Raw genomic sequence first — 26,510 nt, 5'->3', positions numbered from 1 at the left:
AAATAGCAAATATATATATTTTTTACAAGAAAAAGGAAAAGAACAGTAATTCACAGTGAATTAGATGAGTAATCAGATTACTGGTTTGGAAAAAAAGGGACACATTAATTTAGTTGTTACAGAAAAAACTGCTTTACTAGCGTCATCACTGTTTACTAACAGGACACTTTCCAAACTTTTTATTGTCAAAACAAGCAAAAAAAAAAAAAAAAAGTCCAGGTAGACATTAGAGGCTCAGGTGTGGGCTGCAGAGCAATTCCTCGTACAAGAGGGGTGAAAAGTGGGGAAGTGTGCTATCTGGACACAAGTTGGGCAGAAATGTAACAACAACCCAAAAAGTAATAATGGAAATCTAATAAAGCCTAAAATGTAATAACTGTTGGATAATATAAAAAGGGCTGAGCCTAAAATGTCATAAAAACAAACATGTAATAACACCAGCATCGAACAAGTTGTTACATTTGGGGAAAAAGTTATCACATTGCGGGTTTTCTTACATTTTTTTAAAATACGTTTTGAGTCTTTACATGTTGGGCTCTAACAGGTCTGTTCACCCTTGGCTGGGCAACCTGGAGCAGGGGCGTAGCTACAATTAGGCAAACACAGGCAGTTGCCTGGGGCCCCAAGATTCCCAGGGGCCCCCAAAGCATCTCTTAAAAACTGATTTATGAAGTTCTCTTCAATTGAAAGCATTTCTTTTTTCTAAATCTTACTTCACATGCTTCAAAATACATCAAAAGGCTTAATCTTTAATGATGGTTTTGGGTACTCCCCCTCCCTTCTTATTCAATGGGCTGTTCCATGTTACAACACATCTGAAAATTTGATTCAGGAAGAAAGTGGAAAAAAACCCCCACTTTTTTCCCTATTTTTTATTTTTTTTATTTTCAACCAAGTCGGAAATAAAAAACAATGTTGCTCTGAGATCTGAGATAAACATATAAGACTTTTAGGATTTTAAGGACTTTATCTAGCCCAGGAAACAGGATCATTTTCTCTAAATCAAACTTTTTGAGTTGGTGAGAAACATTATTGTACAAAATCTCTTTTTTGGAAACATAACTCACTGGACAGGGGGTCAAATAAAAATACATTAACTTTAAAATAATAGTACCAGAAAGTATGGTCACTGTAAGTATCACCTCTTTCAGTAGATTTTTTTCCAGTTTTATGTTGTGCTTGATATTTACATATTTTTTCTTTACAAAATTATTTTTTCAAATATTTACCTATTGTAATGTTTTTCACTTCATACTTTCTTGTTTGTTACTGTTACTCTGTAAATTCCCCATTGTGGGACAAATAAGCTGTCAGTTGACCATAAAAGATTTCAAATCCAGGACAAAGTGACTAAATGATGTATTCACTTTTTTCAAAATCAAACTAAAGTACAGAACTTGAGGAAATGTATTTAGTTGTGTTAAGTTACCATGTACAAGATTAGCACTGTCTCATGCCTTGATTCTCAGAAAGAGACAGTGGACCCAGGGAAGGCCAGTCTAGCTCTGAGGAAGATGAGTTACAAGGACATGGAGGGCCCCATTGACTGGGTTTGCCTTGGGCCCCCAAACCACTAAATACGCCCCTGGCCTGGAGTGAGGGTGTATGATGTTGAGACCAAGCAAACACCCAATGACCTGGAATCTTCACTGATGATGTGTCCAGGTTTCATGACGAGGTGTTTTTCAAAACTACTTCTGTTTTCTCTGACTGCATGATGGTGACCTAACGACAGCTTAAAGCTGCTTAAAGAGCTTGGTCTGGGTTGTTCTGTACCTAAGCATGCTTCCTTTAGCAGAATGTGCAACATTTGCTCGTTGAGTGGAGGCTTGACGGTCAGTCTGCATCAAAAAGTAACCTCCATGTAATCTTTACCACAGTCTGAAGTGTGTTTCAGTATTTGAACAAAGACGGTTGAGCTGAGTTTCCGCGCTCAGAGTGGTGTTAATGTGGCAAAACAAAAAAAGCATCAGTGAGGACACGAGTCCTGGGGTGAGATGAGTCATTTGTTATTAGAGTGTGTGTGTGTGTGTGTGTGTGTGTGTGTGTGTGTGTGTGTGTGTGTGTGTGTGTGTGTGTGTGTGTGTGTGTGTGTGCTAATCTGTGTGTAGAATAACATGACCTTTACTCATCTTCCACAGGGCAGTCTGATCCATCCATCCATCCATTGATCCCTCCATCACTCAGGACAAACGGGACAAATTGCCTGCTCCAATTTCATCCTCAGAGCTAAACATGTTTATTAGCTGTGACATTCAATTACAGCGCAGCGGCTGAAAACATCGCTACAGGCCGTCCAGGCCCCCATTAATGAATTCTTATTTTGCAGACGGGCCAAGAGGAAGGTAATGAATCAGTTTCACTCTCTCCTGCTTCCGCAGCTATCACTAATGTGCCTACGAGCAAGGCGTTAACCAGCCTGCTTCACTGCAACCGCTGCAGGACAGGCGGAGGTCGTTGTTCTCTGCTCGCTTCTCGAACATAAAGGCTTCACCAGAGGGATTCAACATCCTGTGGGGAATGCCAGTGCGTGAAATTCCTGACATATTAAGGCGGATTCACATAAACGCAGCTTTGTCAGCTGTGAAGCAGGATGAAGTATCAGGGATTTGATGACTAAGACGCGTCGTGTGTCAGAGGAATCTGTACGGCTGTCACTACAGGAAACGGAAACAGGCCTCGATGCCAAACACATTCAGTCGTCCTCACACAGACATTGTTTCCTGCTGGCAGCAGCTCGCCACATTCAACCACCTGCTGGTGAAGAGGAGGCTTTAAAGGAAACCACAGACAGAACACACTCAGAGGGAATTCACCAACAACGGACGGTGAAAGCACCCAGCATTTCACATCATTTCTTCATCTTTCCAGGAAAACCTGTCCCCAGCCTTCCTGCTTGTGTTCCGCTTCACAGATTGTTACTGGAGATGAAGCGCTGCAAACCTCTCAAACACGCAGAAAACTTCAAACTTGAACTTTGATTGTTTTTGAAAAAGCTCCAAGTGAGAAACTAAATCATCTTTACACACAGACATATACAATCTGTGTATTATTCGTTTAATGATATTCAGTGGTTATATTTCCTCTTTTTCCTTTTTGAAATGAAAAACAAAGGAAAACTTGTCTGTTTTTCAATCTTTTGTTTGTTAAGCCGTGTTTCCACAGGTGGGGTAAACTGCGTCGGGTTGCTAAGGTGTCACACTACATGCAGCTGTCAGCTTCCAGCTTATACGCTGCCTACCACGAGCGGGCACAGTTGGCTGTGGAAACACAAACAAGACCAAGCTTAATCGAGACATGCTGTACCAAACCGTGTTGATCTGAACCGGACTGCTTGGTGGAAACAGGCTTTAGAATAGATCCAAAAAAGGGAAGTTTAATCACGGGCTATGGGCTGATTTTGATTTAATTCTCTCTTATTTAAAGGCAGGGTTGGCAGTCCTGAAAAACTAGCATGAATTTGAATGTAGCATCTCGTCAGGACTCCTCCTAGCCCCTCCTCCCCCTCCCCTTGGGGCTCCCACAAAGTAACGCCCCTGCTCACATGCACAGGTGCCGCTGATTCGCAATTATGATTGTGAATGACTGAGAGACAGACTCAGCACATCAGTTTTTGTTTTGCACTACGTTGAGTCATGTTTCATTTAGAGGTAAGGAAACACCAAAACGTTAAAATGTAAAGCTTAAAAAAAAAACAATAAACAAACGTGGCTTTTGTCAGTACTCGCGACTGTCATGTTAGAATCGTCCACTTTTACCTGTGACATGATATCAGGAGTAAAGCTAAAATACAAACAGTACATGTACATTTTCTCTTAGACTTACCAAATATCACAGTTTTTTTTTTTTTTGCTTGTCAGAGCCCCTGTGGTGAGAGTTTATTAGACTCTGATCCAGACTACAGCCCAGAGCCAAGTACCTCATCAGGTCAGAGGGGACATGCCCGAGGTGGAGCGAGAGGGGCAGTAATTAGAGACAGCTAAACAGAGCAAGAAAAGAAAGCCTCCGTCTTTCTTTTCTTGCGCTGTTTAGCTGGAGGAGCGGTAGCGGGCAATGGAGGTATAGGTAGCATCTCCGCCGTTCTGCAGCGCTGCTCCTCCCTTCTCAGCTCGGCCACGCGCACTGAATCATGTGCACGCCTGCGAAATGTACGCGCAGGAGGCGGGCAGAACGGCGACAGGATTTGATTGGTTTACAACCAAGGTGTCCCGGGAAGACGATTGGTTGGTGTTTTCCCTGTTTTACTCTTGCTGTAGAAAGCGGATATTTTCAGCTCTACTTTAAGATCATTTTAACCAGCATAACAAAAAGTGTATCTAAATCAAACTACCAATTATACCTGTAAATGTGTCTGAATGTAATCATTAGGAAAAGTCTGTAAAATAATGGTATTTTAAAAGTCCTATTTTCCTCAAAAAAAAAAAACACACAACATGATTCAGAGGGACTCAACTGATAAAACTTTATACCTTACAACTCTGAAAAAAAAGAGGAATAAATGGGTTAATGACAACATCCATAGAGATGCACAAAGCCTCCTTTATCTTAATGATAGATGTCATGTCATGTTTATGACAGGGTCATGTCAGTTTTATGTATACTCCTTCACAAAGTGAAGTGTTAATGTCACAAATAGCTCTTTTGAATGAAAGCAACCGTTCATCCTTGCATCTACAACTAACATCCAGTCAGCCTCATCTACGCTCTCTTGACAGAAAAGCTACTCTGTCTGCAACTTCAGGGTCAGAATACTTGGATATATTTAATAATAAATTCAAAATCCACCCATGGCCGTGATTTAACTCCCCTTCATCTATAGTAACAAAGTGGATCTTATAAAAAGCGAACACATTTTCATTCGTTTTTATTTCAAAGTGGAAGAAACAGAACAGGAACCACTCTTCAGTGTTTCATGATTAAATTAAATATCTCCTCTGCCTCTCCTTTCACAGTCTTCGTCCGTTTGGTCTCTGCAGCACTCACAATGATCCCTCTGTCTGTGTGTGACCAGCCAGAAGAAAGAAACATGAAGCTCATTTGATGAGAGCCCTATCAAATGATAGGATTATAATTGGATGAGTGTGCATCTTGTCAGACTGATTGTAGGGGGCGCTGCGTTTGAGGAGTGGACTGACAGTCACTGTCACCCTGAAGACCTGAAACTCTCACAGACTACGGAGAGGAGCCATTGTTATGGAAATGACTGCACAGGAACAAAACCCCTTCAAGGATGGCCTGAGTATAAAACTGAATAATGTGAGCGTGTGTGTGTGTGTGTGTGTGTGTATGTGTGTGTGTGTGTGTGTGTGTGTGTGTGTGTGTGTGTGTGTGTGTGTGTGTGTGTGTGTGTGTGTGTGTGTGTGTGTGTGTGTGTGTGTGTGTGAGGCTGTAACTCATTCAGTGATTAGCTGATGTTATCGCCTTCGCCCCGCAGCCCGTAGACGACTCTTACAGAAACGTACTGCTCTGCTTTATTGTAACTTATTTGGCTTTAACAGATTGAAAAGGACTTGGAGAGAAGTGGTACTGACAGGACTTTTGTTTTTAGGACTTACTGCTGTAGATAGCTTCCTGCACCGAGCTTAAGGCAGCTTATCATCAGACGCTGAAAAGGTACAGAGGGTCTGTTAAAGGAGACAACTCAGTGAGTTTTAAAGAGAAGCAAACTTCTTAAACAAATACAGCGGCGCCTTAACTTACATGACGGAGCTTGTAACTCAATTGACTCCTGCGTCAAATCAGTTTTCCCCATTGAAATGAATTGAGAAGTGGGGTCAGATCAGGAGTGTGAACAGTTTAGAGGTTTTACAGCTGAACATGAATGAGGAAAGGTTCTTCACTGTTGTGGGAAGTGTGGGAACTCCTTGGCTTTGTGACTCCAGCTTTCTGGAGTTGTTGTTGTTTCTTTTGTTAGATGTTTTAGAGTTTTTGAATTTTCAGTTAAGTTAAGATAAAAGTTATTTTTAAGTTATCTGAATCTGGGTCCTCCCTTTCTTGTTTTCCCAGGATTCATGAGATACAAAGGTCATTTCAGCTGCATCAAGGCCTGACAGGGTATGTTGCAAATTTGTGACAACATGCATCAAGGGGTTAAAGTAGATCAAATTAAAAGTGTCAAAAGTCAAAACACAAGGAAACAAAAAAGTTAGAAGTGGTTGTTTCTCTCAAAATTTTTTAATACGATTAATTCTCCATCCCTCCCTCAACTCCATTTACCTCTCCTTCACTTCTTGCTTCCTCCCTCCCTCCCACCATCACCTCTTGCTATCTAACTCATTCCTTCTCCTCCTACTCCCTTTTTAAAGGTTTGATGATGAGTTTTGGCCAATATGTTGTTATTTGGCAAACAGAGGCTGTTTATCCTGTAGGATGAACTTTTAACCCTGACAAAAGTGAAAATGTCTTTTAGGCTGTATTCAGACCAGAAAAGTCCTTTGGTCCACTTGTTTGGTCTGGACCAAAAGCGGACTTTACTTTTTTCGTTTGGTGCGGTTCGTATTCAGATTGTACTTTTTGCAAGTGGACTATATTCTGTAAACACATCCACGTGTGTGACGATCAGTGCTCTCATTGGACAGCACTGACAAAGGGCAGCACACAGAATACAGACCCAGAAATGGAGGTAAACGTGTTTGTGCTCTTATTAGAGCAGCAAAATCATTTTCTGTTTCAAGAGCAGCTCCTTCAAAGAAGGCTTAACAACACCGTTTACAATTTTGGGACAGCGAAGACGAATGCGCGCAGCAAGGAGGCGCTATGCTCTGTGTGTCCTGACCCACAACATGCTAGCAACAGCGTGGCTAAACAGAAGACGGAGAATCAGGTATGAACCAAAGACGGTCAGGTTACGGTGGCTTTATAGGCCCAAAAGGAGCATGTATCCTGAAGTTAGTTCAGATGGACCTTGGTTTGTATTCAGACCTGCACCAGAGAACCACGAACCGCACCAGAGTTCGTTTGGAAGCGGACCAAGACCACCTCAAAAAGTGGGTCTCGGTCCGGTTGTTTGGTCCGCACCAGGGTTCATTTGTGTCTATTCACACCTGCATGAAAAGTTCGCACCAGCGTGGGAAACAAACCCTGGTCCGTTTAAAGTGGACCAAACAGTTCAGGTCTGAATACGCCCTTAGACATAGCGACAGGTGTCTGTTTTATTCTGAAGCTAAACTAGCAGGTGGTGGTATGTCTACTATCACCAGTGGACGAGGTTCCTTCAATCAAGCTGTAAACACTGAGGAATTCTCCTGGGCTGTGTGCGGTCTCACTGAGGTGATTGTCAAATTCACAATAGAGAGCCAGTTATATGCACGAGAATACAGTCCTGATACTCCAAGCATGATGAGATGATTAGCGTTTTTTTCACATTTCCTTTTGTAGCGAGTAACAATGGTGACAACGTAAAAGTAGCAGAGTAAAAGTACAAGTTGCAATTAAAATAGAAACTTAACTAAAGTATAGATCCTCCCAAAACGTACTTAAGTACTATAACTAAGTGCTTTTACTTGGTTCCTTTACACCACTGCTGTCAATGTGATCTGTCGTGGATGTGGTTTGTTCCAATTTGAAAGTTGACCAGATGTTTTAATGTGCTTACAGTTCTTGACTTCCTGTCCTGCTCTGTCTGCTTTGTTCAAAGTTAAGCGTCATTGTTTGAGTGAAAAGGATTCTATCCGACCTTCAGGGATCTGACTTGCAGTCAGAACGTAGCAGAGCAGAAGGTAGCTGACACATCAACCTAAACTGAAACTTTTTTTTTTGTCAGAGCTGTGATGCTGCGGACATGGTCTGGAGACTGTTTTGGTCCGATTTGGCTCTTCACATCAGTTAAAGCTAGAAAAGACCCTTTCTATCAAATTTACATCAAGTGCTCCAAGATCTGCCCGTAGCTCTGCCCTGGAAAGGCCTCTGGTACTCACTGTACTGTCCAATCAGAGGGAAGGGGGTTTGTTAAAGAGACAGCATCCAAAACAAAGTGTTTCAGAGAGAGGCTGAAATAAGGGTTTTCTTAAACTTCAGTGTGAGAAAAATAGAGGTTATTTCCAGCTGTGAATCATGTAAAGATACAGGGACACCAGAGTCTACCTGGTCCACAGGATGTAGCTTCACGTCAGCCCTAACTCTGGGCTGGTCATGAGATGTGAACAGTATGTTTTTTTTTTTTAGTGTGTTTACATTCTGCTTTCATTCTTCTTCTGATAAACCATGCAATATTGTTTTGATATTGATCTGTCAGCTGACTTATAAAGGTTTGGTTGATCTGAGCAGCAGGATGACCACGCCCCCTGTTGTCTGATCCTGGTTTGCTGCTGACTGACAGAGGATCAGAGAGACTCTACCTCTGAGCTACAGCCGCCCTCTCCAGTGCTGGTACCTGTTCCTCTGAGCAGGTGACCTTGGCCTTTTCTCACCCATGATGCTGTTCTCTCTTTGCAGTGGTCTGAAACTGCTGAGGTGAAGTCGGCTTTGCTGTGCGTGTGAGCACTGAGGATGTTTTTTTCTCTTCTGTTCCTTTCTGTGCTTTTGTTGTACATTCAGTCAGCCTTAGCATTCAGCCGTGAGTTTTTTCTCGCAGGGAAGGAAGAAATGTCTCACATAAAACATCTTCATGTGAGTACATGAATGACTGAATCAGAATAATCCTGATCTGGATCAGAGATACCACAGTCCTTCTCAATAGTCTGAACATAAACAGGAAGTTTGATCCAGATTAAACCCTTATGGTCTCTAGATAAATCTGAGTCTGAAGTTTTTAATCTGATCAGATTATATTTTAACAATAGCAGTGAGACAAGGCTGCTGTCTCACCTGGATGGTGACGATTCGTGGCAGAGGTTGGCGTGTGTTGGCTCCGCCCTCTATAGCGATGCCCAGGGTACTGGCGTTCTTCATCACTCGCACCAGAGTAGCAGAGGTCGCTGGGACCGGTGAGGCAGTCTGCTGGGACACGAAGCGAAGAGGTTTTAGTATAAAAAGCAGATTTTAAATCATTACCAGGCTGTGGTAAATACTTGAATCTGATTGGTCAAAACAACAGTGATGAATCTTCAATTCGCAGAAAGCAGTCTGTCGCATAACTACTTTACTGGGTGACTCTGAGGTAAAAAGGTTAGTGTGGGTGTCATTCTCTCACATACAGGTGTTAAAGCAGCCTGAGGAGATACTGGACCCCAAACATCTCTGAGAGAGAAATGTGGGACAACATCCTGTCCTGCAATCCAGACACAGCTGTAGCTGGGAGCAGCTATGAGCTGCTGATCTTTAGAATAGAATTGAATAGAAAAGAAAATACTTTACTAAATTTAGGAAGAATCACAGCAGCAATCAAGAAAACAAAAGTAAGAAAGTGTATAGAAAGTGCAAAAAGGTCCATAAGAAAATAGATGCTGACAGCTTGTCCATCATTGTCCAGTTCAGCCAGCCTCCACCTCCACAGGGTCCAGGACTGAGCTTCTTCAGCAGTCTGTTCAGTCTCTGTCTCCTGGATCCTGTCTGCTCACAGCAGGTGAAGCTCCTCCAATGGTGTCTGGTGTTAGCTCTGTTAGCCATGTCTGTGAATAGCATGATGCTACTCTGCTCTCCGGTATTCCCTCTGTTGCTGGGTTAGCATAGCAAGCTTATCCATCTGGAGATAGATTTTATGTTCCCAATAATGATGGATGGAATGACAGGTGGATGTCGTCACTTCTTCGCTCACACCTGAGAACCAGCACGTCGTCCTCATCTCCTTCTTCTCACTTTGTGGGGAAACATCCGGCCTTGCACCAGTTAGCATTGACATGCTATGGGTTGCTAACAGCTGATCTCAAATGTAAAAAGTGTGGCCATGGTTACATGTAGGCTCTCCTCACAAACACAGGAGCAAAAACAATAAAAAAAACACTGAAGACAAAACCAGTTTGGTGTCCAGGATCAACAAATGAATCATACAAAGTAATGATCCATTCCAAATGCAGAAATGACGAAAAAGAGACAAAAAATTACAAGAAACGGACAAAGAAGAGAGAGCTGCCGCAACAGGCAGGCACTTTGGGTGGCGCCTAGCAACTTTTTGCAGACTCTTTACAGAGTCACTTCAGTCAGGAGAGGAAGAGATGACAGCAGTAAAGTTAAAAGCTGAGGCATTTGACTCTTTTCTGTTTAAAGAAGTCAGTCAACGTCAAAGTTTTGTGAAGGAGAGCTGAATAAGGACAGAAATATATTCTTGAAGAAGTCCTGATTTACCTTGTGTTCTGTTACCTTCAATGGAAAAGTTCACTTGATTTGTGAACTAAAGCAGAAACAGACATTTGATGAGTTTCTCTAACACCTCTGTGGTGTAGCTGTATGCTCATGAAACATGTCCAGAGTGTTTGGACCTCTGTTCTTAAATTAGCTCCATGCCTCTCTCTGTTATAATCTCCTTTATTTTTTATTTTTTTTGAGTTTGTACCAGTTTACCCTCTTCATTTCTCGTTGTCTCATCTGTGCTTTAATTTTAAGATTAACCCAGATACCAGAGGAGAAGCTTATCTGTGTCATTGTCTTTGGTGTGTGACAGATTTAATCATTTTTAACATAATTCTTTCACATGCAATGACTGAACGACCAACAAATCATTCAAAGCACGTGTTGAGACAGAGCTCTTCTCTCTGTGATTGGATTGCAGTCAGACAGTGGTGAGGTTATAGCTCACATTATGCATGATTTGTGTCTAATGACCTTTGGTGTAGCTAAGTTAGCTCAAGTTAATTAGAGCAACAAGAAACCTGGTCAGCTCAGAAACTTCCTCCTCTGGGTCATTTGGTGTACGATTGTCCTAAAACTCTGACCAAACGTGATGATCTGCAGGTTTATTCTGTGCTCATGAAGTTTATGTCCTCTGAGCTGAATATCACGAATCGTAAAATAGATATTAAAAAGATTAAATATTGCTTTAAAAGTGATAGAAAAAAGTAACTGAAAAGATCCACACCATGTTTTTACAAGGTGTTAGAGCTCGATGTGGAGAGTTGTCGCCTTATTTTGAGCAGGTTTAATTTTCCAAACCCATCCCTTAAACTAGTAGCTAATGTAGCATGCTAACACTTTATCCTTATAAGTTTCTTTCAGAGCATGATTGAAAATACAATTTGATTTCAAAGTCCAAAGTCCTCCTGGTGGTGTTTTCTCTTTTCAGGATCTAAAGACTTCATGACTCACCTGTCTGGTGGCCCCTGCAGGAGGTGCGTGGGCCCCTGCCTGTTCCTGGTGGCCTTGCTGGTTCTTGCTGGGTCGGGGGCTGCCGTCCTTACTCAGGCCCCCTGCCTCAGCTATATCCACCCCGCTGTCTTCACTCAGAGTCTGCCCGCTGTCTGACAGCTGGGACAGCGTGGCTCCTGGGTGGAGGAACACAGCGTTGGTGAGCAGAGGAAAGAGCAGCACACACACACACACACACACAAAGAGGAGAGAAGAGTAAAACCTAACGGTGATCCTTCTTCTCCTCTGCTGCAGAGGTTATCAGAGGCTCAGTTTACCTCCACTGACCTCGTATAACGTCTCATGAAGCCAAGCAGGATGTTATGGATTACATTGGATTAGAAATGTTCTTGTGCAGGATTTTTTTCTACACACCAACAACCAAACAACATTTACAGTCATCAAAAATACCAACGATAACTTTTTTTTTTTTTTTTTTTTAGCATGAAGAGCAGGATAAAGGTGATTCTACCTGGGGAGGGATGTGTGAGCTTTATTGGTGATGACACTGATGCTGTGTGAGCACTGGGCGCTGACCTTTTCCACATGCTCTACACACAAAGGTCAGACCGTGGTGGTGATGCCCTGACCAGTTCATCGCCTCGGGGTGCAGAGCAGCTCAGAGGAGGCTGAGCTTCATCTTTAACCTTTTTCAGTCTGGTCTCATGTCACAACATTCAGAGGCTTTCTCCTGAAATCTGTGCTGTGTTCTTAATATCTCATTAATCCTATTGTTCATCATTTTAATACATCTTAACTCACACTCCCATTCTTTTAAATATCTTTTAAATTCATTTTGCGTCTTGTTATTTTTTTTTTTTTAAAGGCTCTGTTAGGATTGTCCTTGTACTTTTGATTCTGGTAAACCCTTTGGATGAAATGTAACAAAAAGATGACTCAGCAAAATTCAGGATGAACTCTTCCATATATTATTACATAAAACGTTTCAATTTAAATGTAAGTTCTCTTCACTTAGGTATAAATTTTATGTGTGCACATTTGATGTGGGTACATTTCACTCCACATAGAAGCAACTGTTTATGACATTAGGACTTCCTTTGCTACCCAACATGAATTCTGATTGTAAGAAGCACCTGAAGCATGTTCTGCAAGTTAAACTTGAAAAGAAACATCACATTTCAGTTTTCTAATCCAGTCTCACCACTAGTAAATGTGAACACAGTTTAGCTATCCAATCCTCAGGGAGCAGTGAAGCATTCACAGACATGAATATTAAATCCTGTTCATTGACATTCAGCTCTTTCAGCTAGCAAAGCTCTGGTTGTAGAGAAACAAAACCTGAACAGAAAGTCTTTTCTGCTCCAGTATCAACCACGAGGACAAAACGTGTTGTCCAAAGTAAATGATCTGAAGAGAAAAAACTCCTCCAGCTTGTTGTCAAACTTTAGCAGCAAAGCTCTGAACACAGACACATCAGGGTGAGGGAAAACTTCGTCTACAGGAGCCCAAAGCTGCTGCCAACTCAAGCTTTTGACACGTTTAGGGGATGACATTAAACTCAATGTGCCAATGGCCCTCTGGACTTGTGGCTTTTCTAGATCACTGACCCCATTATTGTTCCCAGAGGCCCAGAAACATTTCTTTGGGTTCTGAAAATAACAGTTGAGAAATAAAACCTGGTTCTGAAAGACACGGGGGCAAATACTCAGAGCATTTAGCCTTTTCTGTTTGCCTTTATCATCAGCAGGTTGCTCCGTGTTGAGATTAAACCAACAACCAGATTATTTGCTGCATAAATAAGTCATACTGAAGGCTCAGACTCCTCACACTTCTTCACTCAGATTACTGCTACACATAGCACATTTTCTGGACTAGAAGTCACTCCAGAGTATTAGCCTCATCAGTGAAAAACTGCGTCATGAGGGGGAAAAAACATATTTAAGTCTCAATGGACTCTAAAAAGCATTTATTTGGAGTGATTTAGTGTGTTTACAGAATTTTCTATGGTGGCCAGTAGGGGTCAGACGATTTGCAAAAGCCGCAGCATGAATGCAAAAGCAAAAACTCAACAGAAGCACAGCCACAGCAGAAGTTAAAAGAAGTCGATTATCCAAATAGGCACAGAAGAGTTACTTTGTAAATGTTTTCTTTTTTTAACTTGCTACCTTGTGATGTCTTACATAGAATTTATATTTCTTAATTTACCTGTAATATGTCATCTAATAGCTTTATGAATCAGTCATCTCATAACATTAGCATTAAAGCAAAATTTATCATAGCTGAAGTTCAATAAGAAAACAATCAATTACTAACTTTCACTACTTGTTTGTGTTTTTTGGGATAATTGTCCTCGTTACTGTGTAACGGCTGCATCTCTGTTGTGTTCTTGTGTTTGCATTCGTGTTTTTCTGTTTGCTTTGTCATGTCACCTGCATTCATATTGTTGAGTTTGAAAATCGAGGGAAGTACTTTTATAAAACTTTGATAGGTATTTGTGTATTAGGAGGTTTAAATATTGTTCCTCCAGCACCTCATATATGTGTGGCCATAGTTAAGTTTCGGTTTCTCCTTTCTATGTGTGCTTTCGCCCTCCTCTCCTGCTCTACTGTGAGTGTTGCCTGTTGGACTGGTGCAGTGTGAGCTTAATTGATCTGATAAGCGTCCTCACTTTGAAAAGTATATGCAAGTATTGACACTAGTTTGTGACTCAATCCTGAAAAACGACCAACATTGGAAAGCAAAAGAGACGCAAGTGAACTTTTATTTCTGTAAATTACGTTATCAGACACTGAACACCGGGAGCTGTCGGGCTGTAGATGCAGAGCCTCTGACAGCACGCAGTGAGTGCTGTGGAGATATTTCCTTATCAATACTCCTCAAAAACTTTTTCCATAAAAGTATCAAATAACACAGAACCTCATTTATTTATGTCAAATTTACACCAGACAATAAGGCCTGAACCACACATATATGGATATTTTTTTGATCGGATGTCTTTGTCCACATTTAAAAAAAAATCTTTGTCCACACCACCGAAATATCTCTGTCCATACGAAGAGGCCAAACTGAAAACGATCGCCTCTGAAGCCTGCAATGCCATGCCTGGACGATAAGCCACAGGTTAGCAAAATGTGAAAACCATAGAAGAAGAACGTTATGAGCATGCGCAGTCAAACACAGGATTTTAACTGTTGCTACAGTGGCTTGTTGCTAGGCGCTTGACGTCTTCGCGTCAACACCAGCTCCGTTTGACACCGCTACACGGATCCTCTCAACCGGATATTTTTTTATCTCTTCACTTTTTTATCTGTTTTTAAAAAATCTCCGTTTATGTGGGTGAAATTGCTGTGTTCGTGTGGTTGAGAGGCCCAATTGGACAGAAAATTGTGCGTTTAGGAATATATCCATATACATGTGGTTCAGGCCTAAGTCTCAGGACCAGTCAAACTATGCAAAAAGTGTGAGATGGACTGAAGATGCATCTGGTGTATTTCAAAAGACTAAAACTTGTGTCTCATTGTATTCCAGCCAGTTCGAGCAGAAGTCATCACTGTGACTGTCTCTGTCTTCTGCTTTCATAAGACAGTATTTGAAGTGGCCTGAACGAATCAATGAAAGGAGCAATCAGCCTGAGCCTGTCATTGATGGATCTGGGTTGAAAAACATTGAAATAGAGTTGAAACAACTTGTTCACTCAGATTTATTAACTAATAGCTGCAGAAACCTCAGTATTCAGAGGGCTTCTCATACTCTGGTGTATCACATGTCCTGGATGTTAGAAAATATGACACCTCATGAGCTAAAGGTCACAATCTGAGGTGTCATATTTTCTTTTGGTGACTAATATCACAAATGTGCAGTTACCAACTGCAGAGTTTCATTGAAAGTAAACTTTAATGTGATTAAAGCTGTTTATTTCTTGTTTCTTTAAGCTGTTAAAGTCATAAGTCCGTCTGAGACATGTTATAACATTCTGACGTTCTGCGTACCTCTCTGCTGGGGTCTGGAGTCTGCCGACAGCCGGTTCATGTCTGTTACGATGATTCTCTGCGTCATAGCTGGTGAGCAGGGCCGGTCAGGGCTACAGGGCGGAGCTGACGGTGTGATGAGGGAGGGGCAGGGGGAGGGGCATGGTGAAGGGCGGGGGGATGGATGAGGGGACACCATGGGGGAGGCTGCCTTGGACGAGGACGCCGACTTAGACAAGACGGAGGACTTCTCGTAGGAGCTGGATCTGGAAGCTAGCCTGACAGAGCCTTCCGGTTTAGCAGAGTCCCGGTGGTGCAGGAAGCCCGGGCAGGTGTGGTGTCCTGAGCTGGGCCGGCTGTGGGGAGCAGGGTGGTGGTGGAAGTGGTGGGGGAACTGGGAGTGGTTGAGGTGTTCAGAGTCGGAGAGCTGGAGTGGGCTCTGACAGGTGTGATGGAGGTGGTTGGGCAGGGAGGTGTGGTGACAGGCGCCAGCACAGGTGTGGTGGGCGGAGGCTGTGGAGGGCTGGTTGATGGTGGGGAGGGACTTTAGGGACTTATGGAGACACTCCTGAAGGAGCCGGGTGGGGCCGCTGAAGACCAGGTTAGAGCCGGGCTGCACCAGCCGGGCTGAAGGTTTCCCTCTGAGCTCCTTCTCTCTGGACGGTCTGCTCTGAGCCTGCAGGGGGGCTGCTCTGAAGGGGGGCGGGGATTCTCCTGAAGCCTGTCTGTCCTCCTGTCAGGGGAGAGACGGTCGCTTTGAGTACATGAAGCAGATTCAGCTGCAAAAAGAAATCCAATTGACCAACTTTGGTGTCACCAAAAAGCCTGACCTAGGATCAGTTAGACGCCTCATCAGAAGCAGGGATGTTTTAAAACCAGCTTTTTGGACAGTGTGTGTGTATTCAACATGTACACACTCACAAAGACTGTATACACACACACTGTTAAAAAATAAATAAATAAATGAAAAAAAAAGGAAAGAAAAAAAAACAGTGAAAGCACTGGCAGCAAAGTTTCCAGACAGATACTGTAAAATTACAAACACTGTTACATAGAACTACATGAAATACCTGTGAAAATACAGGACTAGATTTTACAGTGAAAAAATTTAAAACACAATGTTTCATACATTTTTAAATGTCCATTCTACTTTAAAATAAAATTAAAATTCAGTCAAAACTGATTCAAATCAGAAACCTGCAAAAAAAAAAAAAAAAAAAAAAGGAAATGGCTGGCAGTTTCAGTTGCGAAACAAAAACCTCTAAATTAAGGAAATTATTCTTATCCAAATAAAGTATAAATACATTACATTTACAGAAATTAAGAGTTCTGCATAAAAAATAAATTTAACAGACTTTTTCTAAATTATTACAGTCAAAAACCTTCAATTTAGTGAAAATGCAAAGAGTTCTGCAGAAAAAAATACTGTTGTTTGCAGCAAAATACGTTTTGTAGTGATGATGTTTTGTAACCCTGAGTCAGGAGGGCACACAGTGGATACAAGACTCTTCTGTACATCAAAATTTTGCACTGAGGGAACAGGCTGCCTGTGCAACGCTGCATTGACCAGCTGTGTAAATGTTATCTTACTGTTATTTAAACTGACCAACACAGCATAGCCCATAAACACACTTAATCTATTAAACCACAAAACACACTGTAAAATCACTGGATACATGGTCTGTCTGTGCTCCACAGCACAGACAGCCAGTCAGTGTTGTGGAGCACAAACAGCCAGTCCATACTCAGGAGCACAGACATGCTGTGCCCCCGTGGGCAGGGTCACACATCCACAGTGTTTAACCATCAATCAGGAGGGAACAGAATGCAGCCGCATACACTAAGGTTTACCTGCAAATTCCAATTTAAAAATTAGATAACTAGTATGGACATAAACTTCTATAAAACGAGCTGCAAATTTTGTTACAGATAATTACTGTCATTTAACATCAATTGACTGTGATTCAAGAGACCGAAAAATATTTTCTCCCACAAAAAATGAGAAGTAAACATAGTATGTTATTATTAGCACAACACTTAAACAAACAATCAAACAAACAAACATACAGGTTGTTATTTTCCAGAAAATGTCTGTAATTTTAGAGTTCTGTATACGTTTTTTGAAAAACAGAAAAAATACTTAAAAATTAAGGGTTATCAAACGTTAATAAAATTCCCGAAAATATCTGTAAATTGACTTGCATTTTGTTGTTTTGTAGTAAACCAGATAAAGTCTGTTAGAAATGACAGAACATTTGAGGCGTAGCCAAACAGACAACAAAGCCTTTTGTGCTATTACACATCCTCACATCCCCGCTGTGGTTAGATAATTCATGCAGCACTAATGCAGAGGTGGAGTTATTGTCATGATCATTGAATAGTTTGATCCCTTATAAACACTGCTGTATAATTACTCCAACACTCAGCAGACAGCTCTAATTTCCCTGTCACTGTTCATGGCTCTTAGTGTCTGTGTTTGTGAATCAGACCCAAATAAAAGCACAATGGCTCATTTAAAAACGGGCTAACAGAGACACGCTTCCTCCCCACTAATTACTGGTTTATAAAACAAGTTATTAATATTTATACCACAGCCGTAGGCAAGAAATCATCAGAATCATTACCGACTGTCATATGCTGTACCTCTGCTGCGCTACAACAGTCATGGATAAACTTTGGCAGGGAATTTCAGAGGGTGAGAGCAGATACCCAGAATGCTTTGTCTCCCTTGGTCCAGTTCTTGGTTTATTTTGGTGGTGGGGAGGTGGTTGGTGGTTAGCAGTAACACATTACAGTGATAATCTTACTTGTACTAGTAAGAAGTAGTGTAACTAGATACTTGAAATTCTGGTAATAATATAACAGTTAAAAAATGACTTGTTACTCCCTTACAGTCGTTAATTTAAAGTCAAGGGGAAACATCCAATTTAGAAAAATAAGCCTACACGAGGGTGCTAAAAGTTGAGAACTGACCAAAAAACCTTGTACACACCCAGCCAAAAGAACAGACTTTTACGGTATTAAAAAGCATATTTACAGCCTGGTTCGAAAAACGCTAAAGTCACTATCAACACACACCATTCGGGGGTAAATTTTTCTAACTCTGTGGTTCAAGAAGATATTAGGATCTGATTGTCCAATCAGAGTCACAGCTCAGCTCACGTGACTGAGAGTTGCCCTGTCGCTGTTAAAAAGGAAGCTCAAAGCCAGCATCGTATCCAGTATTGCTCCCATGCCAATGATCAACTTCCAAGGGTGTAGAATTGCGTATCGACAGTATGGACATGTCCACACCAATCTCACATGATGGCTGAAATGTCCCCACCAATACTACTGCTAAAAAAAAAAAGAGCCTCATAAGGCGCACAAGAGGTTAAATCCTTGATGCTTGTTATGTCTCCAACAATGTGGAAATCAAACCTAGACCACTGTACTTCATCACTCTGCAACAAACAGGTGATGTATCAGAGACTACATCCATATTTTGTACAGTTTATGGTACATTGTTACGTCTTTATAGTTTGATTCATTTCTGCACATTCATGTCATGCTTTTATTTTGAAGTCACCAACCCTTGTCTCTGTTTTAGATGTGTTCCTGTCTGCTCTGTCCTGTCTGGTCACACCTGCTCCCTGATTGTTCCTCCCCAATCCCTCCCCCTTTCCCATCACCCTCATTACCTCTCGTGTTTAAACTCATGTCTCTCACTAGCCACGGTTATATGAGGAGTTTTTCGTCTGTCCGAATGTAACCTTTCTGAATGACTTTTCCAAAAACACTAGTATACATGGAAAGGAATATTCCAATCTCTGGTCTACATGCGTCGCTGTAATCAAACAGAATAGTCAATGGGGCATGCGCTGAAAAATGTAAACATCACGTGATTTATCAAAGAGTTTTTCTTTCACTTGTTGGAATAACTCCGTATTGCTAGTTTTTTGTCCGACCAGTCTTGAAATTATGTTCAGTTCTTTCAAAGTTTGGATCAAAAGCAAACTTTCCTTCAGTGCTGACTGCTCACTGCCATTTTTAAAATTGAGGAGCGTCTTTAGTTGCGTCTTACGTCATATCTGAGCATGCGCTGAAAGAACGTACCCTGACAACTTTCTGTTTGAGTGGATACATGATACCTCAATCGGTTTGGGGAAAGGAATATTCCACCCCTGTGAAACCAATTAAATGTCCATTGGGATTGGCACTTTTCTTTCAGAATGAGGTGTACACAAAGGTTAAATTCTTTCTGTTTGCGCAAATAAACCGAATGCAAGCGGAATATTTGGGTCCATGTAAACGTGGCTACTGTCTTGTTCCCAGTTCATTGTACCTCAAAGTCTTTGTCCCAGCCTTCTTTCATATTTCATTTTGGCCTCCCCTTTTGCCTCACATCTGTCTGTTACCTCTGCCTGTTTTGGATTGCCTTTCTGTGTACCGACCTTGTTTGACTCTGATTAAACTTCTTTTGCCTTTGAACTTTGGTTTTGGCGTCCTGCACTTGTATCCACCTTTCTGAGCCTAAGTTCTTGACAAACAAACTATAAAAAAGTTGCATATTCCATAAATTGGTTGTATAAACCTAGAATAAAAACATATAAACTGTTCATGTCTATATAATGTGGTAAACTTATAAATCAGCCAGAGATGATGCCCACTGAATGTAGTGATTATTGAAAGAGTTGCGATGATAGGTTTTTGTCTTCTTGTCCAGGGCAAACAGCAGAGCCAATCTTAAAAGATGTGATTGGAGGATGTGACCATCTACAGTTTAAACAAAGCTCTGGTACCTTAGAGGGATGCTTTGGATTTAAGTCCCAGTGTTTAATAAATACTCTCTCAGTTTCTGGTTGTTTGATTAAATGTACATCATCCTGTTAGTAATGATCCTTCTCAGACTGCCAGCTTGACGTTTTGTAACGTCAGGCTAATTTTTCCTTTCATAATGGATTTTTTTTAATGTCAAAACCAGGAAACAAATCCTCCCTTGTTCTCCAAACACAGAGTGACACTCACCAGTACAATGTTTTGTAAGGCATTCATGCTCTCCTCCTCGCCTTTTTCCGTCCAGCCACCAGCGGAGCCGTCAGTCTGAAAGAGACAGCGTGAGGCGTTTGAGTACCGCAGGGCTCAATCTGTAATGAAAACTTTGCACAGTTTACTTCAGCCTACTTATTACAGATAGCAGATGGATGGGATTTACCCCACAGGACAACATAATGAGTGCAGAAAGTTTGGACAGTTGGAACAAAGTGTTTGAGAGACAGCTTTTTATGCAACAGCTTAATCATCTGGGGCCGTTTCAGGCTCCAGGCTCCATTGTTTCATCTGTGGAGTTTTCAGAGTGGGCTTTAGGGAGCCTCGGGATACCTCAGGGAAATCCAGATCATCTAGGGGAGGATTACCTTTACATTCACCACACATCTATCAGAGTAGAGGGTTTTTTTCACTGTGTAAAGCAGCAGAATTTCGTGTTTCAGGGTTTTTGGGCAGACTCATTGAAACGGTGTTGTTTCCAGGCAACTGATGCCTTTTATCCTGTGTCACAGTGCATGTTACAGGATGTTTCTGATGTGCGTTCTGGTTATCTTTCATAGGTCATCTCTTCACCCTGTGGAGAAACGGGTGAGCCCATGGTTTGCCCAACCCAAAGGTCAGAGCTGGATGAGAGCCTGGCTGAAACTCCACAGACACGGTTTCATCTCATCAGCATTGATTTACAAAGACTCTGATTTAGACTCACTGCAGCTTTCCTGTTGGTACAGCTGCAACCAAAGTCTGGACTTCTTGTAGAGTTTTCAAATTACAGAAAGTTCATAAAGCTTTAAATGATGAAAATGCACAGACATTTAAATGGTAAATGGATGGACTTGAGCTTATATAGTGCTTTTCTAGTCATGGACCACTCAAAGCTGCTGTACACCACAGGTCACACTTACCCATCCACACCCATTCGTTCTCACACTCACACACTGATGGATCCAATCTTTACTATGATAGCTATCCATCAGTACATCTAACACAGTCACGCCCTTTCATACCCATTCACACACCACTGACGCAGCAGTGGGAGCAACTTGGGGTTAAGTGTCTTGCCCAAGGACACGTCGCCATGTGTCGCCCAGAGCTGGGTTTGAACCTGCAACCTTCCGATCACCGACCAAGCGCATTCTCCAACTGCGCCCCATAACTGTATGGCTCATTTCCAGCCAACGAACTCTATTCAGGCTGGTCGCCAAAACTGATGTTTATATTAACTCATTGGCTACCAACCATTTCCAGAGCATCTTGAACAACCATTCAAGACCCAAATAATCTTGTTTCCTATCATCATGTTAACACCAAAACTACCTAAGAAGAATGGACTCTCTTCTTTTATGTCTCCTGCTGTTTTTGATCATGTTCACTTCTGGCGCTCCATCCTTTGATCCTCTCCTTGATCTCTGTTGTCTTTTCTTACAATCAGGCCGCTCTTTCTCTCTGAACTACGAGCGTCCTCAGTTGGAGCGTGAGCTGCCTGAACTTTCCTGACTTGCAGCGTCTCACTATGTCTCTGTCATCTCACATCTTCTCCCCATATCCATGCTGAGCTCTCATCCAAAGGGCACACTGCTCTCACCCACAGTAGTTTACGAGAAGGGTTTTGATTGACAAGATCTGCCAAACCCCGCCTCCCCCTGCTAAAATATATAATTGACTTTTTTAGATGCACTCAATGGTTGTAATCAAATTGACAGTTTCACATGCGCAGCTGTTGGTGATCTCGGCACTGGTGGATCACAGCGCGCATGCATATGTGAATTAGGGTCAGATTGTGAGTGGCTGCTCACTACCTCAGGAATCTTTGCTTGTTCAATGAATGCACTCATTTTTCCTCATTCATGCACAACACTGCATAGACTGATAACCCCTCTATAGATGAGGAAAGTAGAAGGTGTAGAGGCTGTGACAGAGGGAGAAGCAGAGACACACAGAGTAAACAAGAAGAGGTGGGACACCAACAGCAACAAACACCTTTCAACAAGCACCTTTATGCATGTCTTTCTGGTGGGCCTCTGCTCCAAGACTCACAAACATCCTAATTCACATTTTAACCTGTGATCATGATTTAATCTGACTGGGATCATTCTTCATGTCAATCCTTGGATGTCTGACTGATCCTGACCTTTGCTCCTCTTCTGGTTTTCTGGTAGTTTTCAAAAGGATAATCTAACATCCAAGTATTGATATTTAAAAACGAAGCGTAAAACAAAACAAAGTGTACATCTGAATCTAATTTGTGGGCTTAATAACCTCAAAACAAAAAACACTTCAATAAATTAGTATGCATGATGCACAGCTCTTTGTACCCGTCTCCACACACTCCCACTCCCACTCCCCTCTCCTGGCATGCTCCCACGTTTGAAGCTACGTTAATTACAGCTATTGGCTCCTCTAAATGACTATCATGCAGCCAACCAGCGTAAAAAAAAATCCATCTAATGAGACAACAATGTGTCACAACATGGTTTTACAACCATGAATCTCAGTGTTTCCTGCTGAGTTACTAACTGCCTGTAAATTAAACACAATTAGCTTTTTATTGAGGGGTTGTAATTTCACCAGCACAGTAATGAGTGTGTCAGCGCGGCCAATTACACAGACGCATGGTGTGCTGCTGCAAACACTGTCACCAGCAAGCTTTAAAGGCAGCGGCAGACAGACGAGCACGCTGAGGAGACAGATGCAACACCTGAAGCCAGGAGCAGGGCCAGAGCCCACACTCTGAGGTCACAGAGTCTGAGGGGGACGTTGCTCTGCTGGGGCCTCTGAAAAGGCCTGGCTGCAGGAGGAAGTGGGTTCAGAGCAGACTGTGACCTGGCAGAATGAGGTCTCTGTGGATGGATGAGGACCTCAGTGAAACATCGACAGCGCAGAGTCTCTGACCTGACACAAAGACGAGCTGCTGGGTGTCAGAGACTGATGGCAGGGATCTCAGACTGATGGAGGGACTGACCCTCTCCCTCTCTCTCACACACACACACATTTGGAGTGATCTATGGGGACCCTCCAAAAAACCAGAGCATTGTTTGAAGAGGGTCCAAGGCAGAAGACGACTTTATGAACAAGCTCTGCTGCAGGATTCAGGAAAAGCTCAATGTATCAAAGTGTTTTCAAATGTGGGGCGCTGGATCGTTCACCTGACACACTATTTTGGTACACAGGCGATACTGTGTGTCGTTTTCCTCTGCTTGTCAAACACAGAGATACAGGGAGGTTCCTTCTCTGCAAAACCTGAAATCTAAGCAAGGGTTAACGTCTTATTTTACAGGAAAAAGGTCTTTTTAGACTGTCAATCTGAGACACATTCACCTGAAAAGTCCTGAAAAAACAACTTGTAAAAAGATATTAAAAGGCAAAAATAGTTGACTTGCTTGTAAAGTAAAAATATATCAATCTAATATCTAGATTTGCTTTCTTCTTGAAATAAGAATAATGACTTTGTATAATAAACAAATATGTAAAGACATAGATCTTTTTTATTTTTTATTTATTTTTACTCTTTACAAGCAACTTCGCATCATTTTTGTTTTTTAAAATCTTGAAAAAGACATTTTTTCTAGACTTGTTAGGTGAATGTGACTCATGGCTTCACCTCAACTCTGCACTGGTGTGACAGCCCCTCCCACTACTCCTCCTCCTCCTGCATACTACCTACTGCTTTTGCTTGTAGTATGTAGTCTGACTGTTCTGTGTGATCTGTTTCGTAGTATACTACTCTGGTTTTCAGTTTCAGAAAACGAAACTACAGCTGATGGATTTTATTTTGCCTTCATTATAAATGTACAACACAAACTTTGGGTTTGTTACGTTTCGTTATCATGTTAATCACATCACACAGAATCATCACATTTGATTTTTAATCTTACACCAAAAAGTTACATCTTTACCTGAAAATAAATCTGAAAGGCATTTTTATTTTTTACAGCTGATGGAAAAACCACTTCCATCAAGTCTATGTATGGTTAAAAAGGTAATAATGGTTTATATGGGCTTTCATGAATTTGTAAAAGTAAACACCTCTTTTATAAGTGAAAGTGACAAGATTTACTTTTCATCACTTCACTTCTATCTCACAGACCATCTAACATTAGTGTAGTTGTATTGTAGTTATAGTTCCAGTAGATGGTGGTAATTCACCAAATCTTGCCACGCTTATTGACACACAGCGTTAGTGCTATGCATTGTGGTAAACAGTATGCCAGGTAGACTGGTCCATTGCATACTAGGGAATTTTCCAGAATCAGTAGGACATCTGGGGATTTATGGCAAACTGCAGGTTTTGAAAGTGTTCACATACTACCTACTACAGACTGAATTTCAGCTAATGTAATAGTTAGCACTGCAAGTGTAGTAGGCGGTTTGGAAAACAGCCTTTGTCTCACCCTGCTCTCTGTTGCAGCACTGGGAGGTGGTGGAGTGCAGAGCTGGGAGGAGCTGTTTATTGGCCCCGAAAAAAAGCATGCAATTTATAGACTTTTTTTTCCTATTATCCCTGTGATATCAAGTTTTTGCATGCCAGCTAGCCAGTCTGGGTCTTTATTTAAGGTGGGAGTAAAAAGTCTTACATTTGACTTGCTGAAACCTGCAGATACCCTGGTGCATGTTTCACTCTTGTTTTGTCAGGAAATAAGATATATCAACACATCAAATTAGGTAGGAAGTATTGAACCCAACTTTTCTACCCTGATCGACTCAGATCAGACAGTTAGATAGTAGATCAGGATTGGGACATCTCCAGTGGACCCCTGGAAGAGTAGTTGCTAATGGATGGGGAGATCCTATTAGGATATCCACATCCAGAGGAACATTAAAGTGGACATATCATGCTTGTTTCTCCTTTTCACTAAACCAGACTAGGATGCCTGTAAAGCATTTCTGCCCTCAGTACAAGTCATTTAGTTCCTTCATTGCCCCACAATAGTGTTCGCAATATCCTCAGTTTAGACCATTCTGAAGATCTCATTGGAACGCTCCGTTTGGAGAATGACCTCCAGTAACCTCACAACGTCACAGCCCTTTGTGCTCTGATTGGTCAGTTCTATCAGAGGGGCGGAGGGGGTAGAGCCAGGGGGCGGTTTTTGCAGCATGGCAGTATTTACAAAATCGCCATATTGAATGGGGCAGACCGAGCGAGTTTGCTGTTTGTCAAAACCTCATCGTAAGGCATTGATAGCACTAATAAAATGGCAGAGTGTAGGATACGTCCTTTTGTATTGGACCCCGAGTCAGACCCGGACAGTTCTGCAGCTCAGGAGGAAGAAAATCCACCTGGACACAGATCATCTCAGGACGCTTCAGTGTGGTAAGACTGTAACATGTATAGTTTATATGTTTATACTCGGCTCTTGGTGAGTGTATCCCTCGGTGGCAGAGGAGCTGCTTTATCAGATTACTCCAATAAAAAGAAAGGATCATTGTGTCGTCATGAGGATCGAAATCTCGAAGCCAAATGTCAATGACCTATTTTCAGAGGCATCAAATCTCGTTCTAGGATATCAGAAAAAAACACAATACCTCATTTTTTTAAAATTCAGGGGTTGTAAGGTCTTGTTTTCAACTTTTTTATTGTATATGCAAGTATTAAATCACGGATCAGCATGATATGTCCAGTTTAACTTGTGTTCAGTGCATGTTCTGTTCATAAGGAATCATGGTCTTTTGAGTACAGAAAGTCCTCTGTGCTGCTGCTGCTGCTGCTGCTGTTGTTGTTAAGATAAAGTGGAAATGACGCACATTATCCTTTCTCTGTCCGACAGTTAGGCTCTTGTGTTCACCATCACTACAAAATTAATCACAGAAATCAGCAAAGAAAAACACAGATCTCTCTTCTCACTACTAAACTGTATTGGCTGGCATGGTAGGTGTTGTTATGACGACTTGTAGGTGCCATAAATGAATCTGATCCTGGATAACTCAACCACATAGCATTTAGAAATCACTTAATTTGTTGCTGATAATCTCGTTTTAAATTGTGGGTTATTATCAGGCATAAATCTAAAAGTGAGACTTTTTCGAGATCACTCAGAAACTCCTCACAGGGACTTTAAGGGAACTTTTAATTGAACTTTCAGACTTTCCGCTTTGACTGATGATGTTTCAAGAGAAAAAGAGCGCAGGTATAAAAGAGCTCGTCAGTTCAGCAGCTGTGTTGAGTTGTGATTGTGTCATAAATGAAGCCTGACTCTTAATGAAACTCAGCGTGATTTCTCACCTTTTATCCAATTAAGTCCGTCAGCCGACTTCCGAGAGGTTAAGCCTTTTTTTTTTTTTTTGTTAAAGCGCTGATTAAATGAAGAAGCAGCTCTTTGTGCAGCCGGCTGGCAGAGTTTA

At 41.7% G+C, this 26,510-nt stretch overlaps 1 protein-coding gene across 1 annotated transcript in view; it reads right to left on the bottom strand.

The window, feature by feature from the left end:
• Positions 1–26,510, bottom strand: part of whrnb (whirlin b) — a 200,259-nt gene that overhangs the window by 5,257 nt on the left and 168,492 nt on the right. The window contains exons 8-11 of the mRNA XM_074669842.1: positions 20,154–20,228; positions 15,168–15,879; positions 11,179–11,354; positions 8,806–8,934 (exon numbers count right to left, since the gene is read on the bottom strand). Of these exons, the coding sequence (XP_074525943.1) occupies positions 8,806–8,934; positions 11,179–11,354; positions 15,168–15,879; positions 20,154–20,228 (1,092 nt within the window). The remainder of the gene's footprint in view (positions 1–8,805; positions 8,935–11,178; positions 11,355–15,167; positions 15,880–20,153; positions 20,229–26,510) is intronic.

The sequence above is a fragment of the Halichoeres trimaculatus genome, unplaced genomic scaffold (genome assembly GCF_033239565.1).
Source record: "Halichoeres trimaculatus isolate MK-OKI-2021-1 unplaced genomic scaffold, fHalTri1.1 fHalTri1_scaffold_5, whole genome shotgun sequence".
In the NCBI taxonomy this organism is placed as follows: Eukaryota; Metazoa; Chordata; class Actinopteri; order Labriformes; family Labridae; genus Halichoeres; species Halichoeres trimaculatus.
This window is presented reverse-complemented; position numbering and strand designations above follow the sequence as displayed.